The 4,077-nt window shown below is 35.4% G+C and overlaps 1 protein-coding gene across 1 annotated transcript; it reads right to left on the minus strand.

Annotated features, from left to right (window-relative positions):
• Positions 1 to 213: 213 nt before the first annotated feature.
• Positions 214 to 4,011, minus strand: LOC112509555 (putative exosome complex component rrp40). The gene is made up of 9 exons (XM_025114561.1): positions 3,848 to 4,011; positions 3,666 to 3,740; positions 3,187 to 3,273; positions 2,334 to 2,390; positions 1,687 to 1,779; positions 1,182 to 1,254; positions 991 to 1,066; positions 758 to 848; positions 214 to 436 (listed from the first exon to the last, which is right to left on the minus strand). The coding sequence occupies exons 1-9, from the start codon at positions 3,899 to 3,901 to the stop codon at positions 317 to 319; spliced, it is 726 nt and encodes a 241-aa protein (XP_024970329.1). The 5' UTR covers positions 3,902 to 4,011; the 3' UTR covers positions 214 to 316.
• Positions 4,012 to 4,077: the final 66 nt, after the last annotated feature.

Genomic DNA, 4,077 nt, shown 5'->3' on the forward strand with positions numbered 1-4,077 from the left:
GAATCACTGCATTTGAACCTCCGTGGCCACAAGGGGATTTTTATTCCTTCTTGGATTTGAACCCATGACCTACCTGGTACCTTTGGCCTTTAGAGCCAAGCTCAAACCAATCAGACACCACCTTTGTGGTTTGTTCGTTTTCAATGTTATGATCAATAGACTTGTACTGATTAATCCTGTTTAAATTACTGGGGGTAGTGTGCGCAACTAGTAAAAGAACAAAAAAGGAGATATATAATTAATTGCATTAGATCTTGATGTGTTGTTATTCAGGATATATAAAATTATGGTAACATGACAAATTAAGCTTACTTGATCACTGAATGCTCTTAAGCAATTTCTCTAAGTAAATCTTCTGTTGTACCATGCTGAGTGATTCTGATTTCTGTATGGCATTTCCAACAAGGATTACTGTTGATGATTGTGATGCATTCACCTATACCAATTCCACCAAATTTAACAAATGTTAAGAACACGAGTAAAATCTGTATAGATTTCCCCACTTCGTAGCAGCCATAAACATAGGTTGACTACACACTAGGGGACCGTTTGTGCAACCATGCATCTCGGGGTCGGATATTCCAAGGGGGGGTCAAAGGGTAAGAAAAAGTTAAGTATTTGGAGAATTTGAGTAGAAATATTGGGTATTTAACAGTGTAAGTGAAGGCTTCGACCTTAAGAATATGATTTTATATTGATGTTTTGGTATGTTTACGTTGTAACAAAAGTGGGTGTCTTGGGATATAAAGGAGCATACCCAAAAACAGCCGTTTATGCCAACAGCTATCTCAAAGGAGAGTTTCTTCCCAAGGGCTTCAAGAACTGGATAAGGTGGAGAACTCAGCAGCCTGGAAAGATCATGAAGTTCAGTTCTTTTTTTGGTGAAGTGTAAAGTTTTAAAAAATAAAATAAGTAAACATAAAAGGCTGTTTTTATGCATCAGCAAAAATTCCTAAATCAATCATTCAAGAAGTGGAAACAAATTCTTACATTCTAGAGAGTCCGGTGGATGATTCAAACATATAGCCCTCTTTAAGTACGCCGTACTCTGCTGCTTTGCCACTGGCTACAAAGAAAGGATGGTGATTCTTGAATTGCAGTTGGAACTATGGGGGTTTATAGAATAAAGATCGATTCTAATACTTAATAAAGGACATGACACAAGTAAAAACATGACTAACCATCCATGCAAGATAACTCAGGGTTCATGCCGGTATTTGCATTGACCACACGAACATATAACAAAGTGCCCACCTGCAATGTAAAACCTAAACCAAATGAGAAGTTCTGCCAGATGCAGTTCAATAGCAAATAATAAACCAAAAAATGAAAAAAAGCATGCTAGCAACAAGCATGATAACACCAGCCTACATGGTTTAATATGACATATTTAAGCAACTGAAATGATGCATCATTGCTTTAAACAATCACAAGTACTATAAATACTTGAGTAGGGTCCAGATCATGAAATTGATCCCATCATCTTAGAGAAGAGTTTTTCTTTAACCAAAGATGTTTGCACCAGTTCATGTTGCGTCCATTACTGGCTCCAAATTCCATGAATGTTAGGGTAAATTTTGGTTTATAATAATGTGGTAGAAAGATGACTACATATTTCAGTATACAATCAGAAAGAAAATAATCAAGCACAGATGGAACTACCATACAAACAAGAAAGTCTAATACCTCAAACTTTGGTATGTTCCTCCTAGTTCCTCCTTCAAATGCCAGAACAGGTAGAAATGCCAATGCAGGTCCTCTAATGTCCACAAGGAAGTTCTGAAACACAAACGAAAAACATAAAACAAAAAATGAATCCAAACTTTTCTTAAAGACTGGAAAAGAAGTAGGAACTTATTATTGTGACATGGCCACATTGGTGATTAAAAGGATGGAACTTAAAGGCAAAGGTTTAGATGGTAATCCTTTTCCTTCTTTCATCCATTTATTTTTGCTTTTACAAATAAAATATAAGCTTGATTGATAGATTACTCTTATAAATTCAGCCTTCTTAAAGGAGACGATTCTCTATTTAAACTCAAAAACGTTGAAAGATGAACCACTTAGAAAATTGTTCGAAGATGCCAATTTTTAGCATGCAACACCACAAGCATAAATATGTTTGCTGGAAATATAATGCATACACAAATGGCATATGAGAGAAATTTGAGAGAAAAGATAAGAACTAAGAGTTCCAATCCAAAAAAAAAATGGTTTTACAAATACTGTAACGTGTACAATGCTCAAGTTTTAAAAATTAATGAATCGTTATAATGCAGAACAAAAATTTAAGTCTAAGTACCATTGTAAATTAAAATGTCAAAGAAACTTACTTCTGGTTTAGTATCCACCACCACTCCAAGAACATTATCCCCAGCACAAGGTACATACTACAAATGATCAATAAATCATGGTAACTTGTTAGTCGTCAAGGCTTTCTTATGGCACATTTGCAGAGCTAAAGAACGCAAGAAATCGACATATACTTCAAGCAATTGAATACCAGAAAACAAGTCAAGCTATGCATAAAAATATACATCCACATGCACATATGCAGAGGATAGTAATATAGCATTGATCATACATTATTTGTCTGGCTGTTGTATTTATAACAGAAGCATCATATAACAAAAAGAATAGCTATAAAGAGGATTTCTGTTAATAACCTAAATTTGTGTATCTACAGGAACCAACTTGAGATAAGAACATTTGCTTATGACTATTACGCACAGCTGACAATAGCACAAATCATGAAAATACTAGATGGAAGAAGCAGAAACTTACTTTACAGAAAAGATATGTCAAGATCATACATGTTGGGAGAACATAATTAAAGGGGTCCTAATCTTATTACAGACATGACATTAGATAAAATTATATAAACGAAAAATGTGAAAACATGTACATTTTAAAATAATTTGACAACCTTGATCTTAGATACTTCAAATGGTTTTGCAAACAACGTATAGTTTCATCATCAGTTCTTGAGGTTTCTTTCATGAACATCGCTGAAGCAAACTGGGTAGATACACATTCGAAGAGTTTGCAATAACTAATTTAGACAAGTCTGTAAGGTACCATAAATCATAATGCAGCTGCAGGGCTTAAGAAGGATAGATATTTTGGGCTCACAAAACCTGAAACTGAATCCTAACAAGAAAAGTGACCATATAACAATAAGCTTACCCTCTTATGGGAGCTCTCAACCCAGTATTTGTTTGGCTTCGTAAATCTCAACGTCCCAGCTTTCATTACAGAAATGGAATCACCATCCTAACAGTAAAGAAGTCAAAATTTCTTATCTCAACCAAATGTCAAACATCTATAAAGACATTTTTACATCAAATTCAATTGGAAGAAATCAACAAAAGAATAGGTTCCAAAGTAAATTTCCCCTATCTTGGTATAAGTGGGAGTATTCTACCATAGATTTTTTGTTAATTACAGTAGTAACTAGGCATAAAACAGTATTTTTGTTAGTTCAGACTTCATTAAAACTCATTTCAAAAGTATATAAACGCTAAATAATCCTTAGCATTCAAAAGGTTCTAGGTTTGACCAAGAAAATCAAAGTGTAACTCATTTTTACAAATGAAGGTAAATTGAAGACTTAAGATAATGTTAGGAAGTATGTGAAACCATAAACCCTATAATGAAATAAAGACCTGACGAAGGCCGCCTCCAAGCTTGATAGTTTGATTGGCCATACTTGAGAGGTCCAATATCACATCTCCTGGGACCTAAATCACAAACAAACAAACTGAGAATAGCAGACGACGCCTTTAACACGAGAAGGACAACAAGTAAGGCAAAGAAGGCGAAAATAGGCAGGAGATGGTATGCTTACAACTACTTGATCGACAAACTTTGAGGAGAGATTGGACGACGGCTTCGCTTCCATTGTTCTAACTCACACTTGCAGAGCCGGAGAAAAGGCAGAGTCGTTGGAGAGGAGAATGATTTTCCGTCGCCGGCGAGATTTCTGTAAATTGCTTTAATCCGACAATGCCCTTTGCTGTCCACGCTTTATGTTTTCAGGCTCAATAGCCCAGCCCAATATCATAGAAAACCCCGAAC

Source organism: Cynara cardunculus (genome assembly GCF_001531365.2).
Source record: "Cynara cardunculus var. scolymus isolate 2C chromosome LG 3, CcrdV1, whole genome shotgun sequence".
NCBI classification, from domain to species: domain Eukaryota; kingdom Viridiplantae; phylum Streptophyta; class Magnoliopsida; order Asterales; family Asteraceae; genus Cynara; species Cynara cardunculus.

Excerpts from the sequence above, each read along its gene's own strand:
- LOC112509555 (XM_025114561.1), bottom strand. The coding sequence starts at position 3,901 with ATGGAAGCGAAGCCGTCGTCCAATCTCTCCTCAAAGTTTGTCGATCAA. Across the intron at positions 3,274-3,665 it reads TTGGAGGCGGCCTTCGTCAG|GATGGTGATTCCATTTCTGT; the intron begins GTCTTTATTTCA and ends CTTTACTGTTAG. Across the intron at positions 849-990 it reads TCCACCGGACTCTCTAGAAT|GCTGCTGAGTTCTCCACCTT; the intron begins GTAAGAATTTGT and ends TGATCTTTCCAG.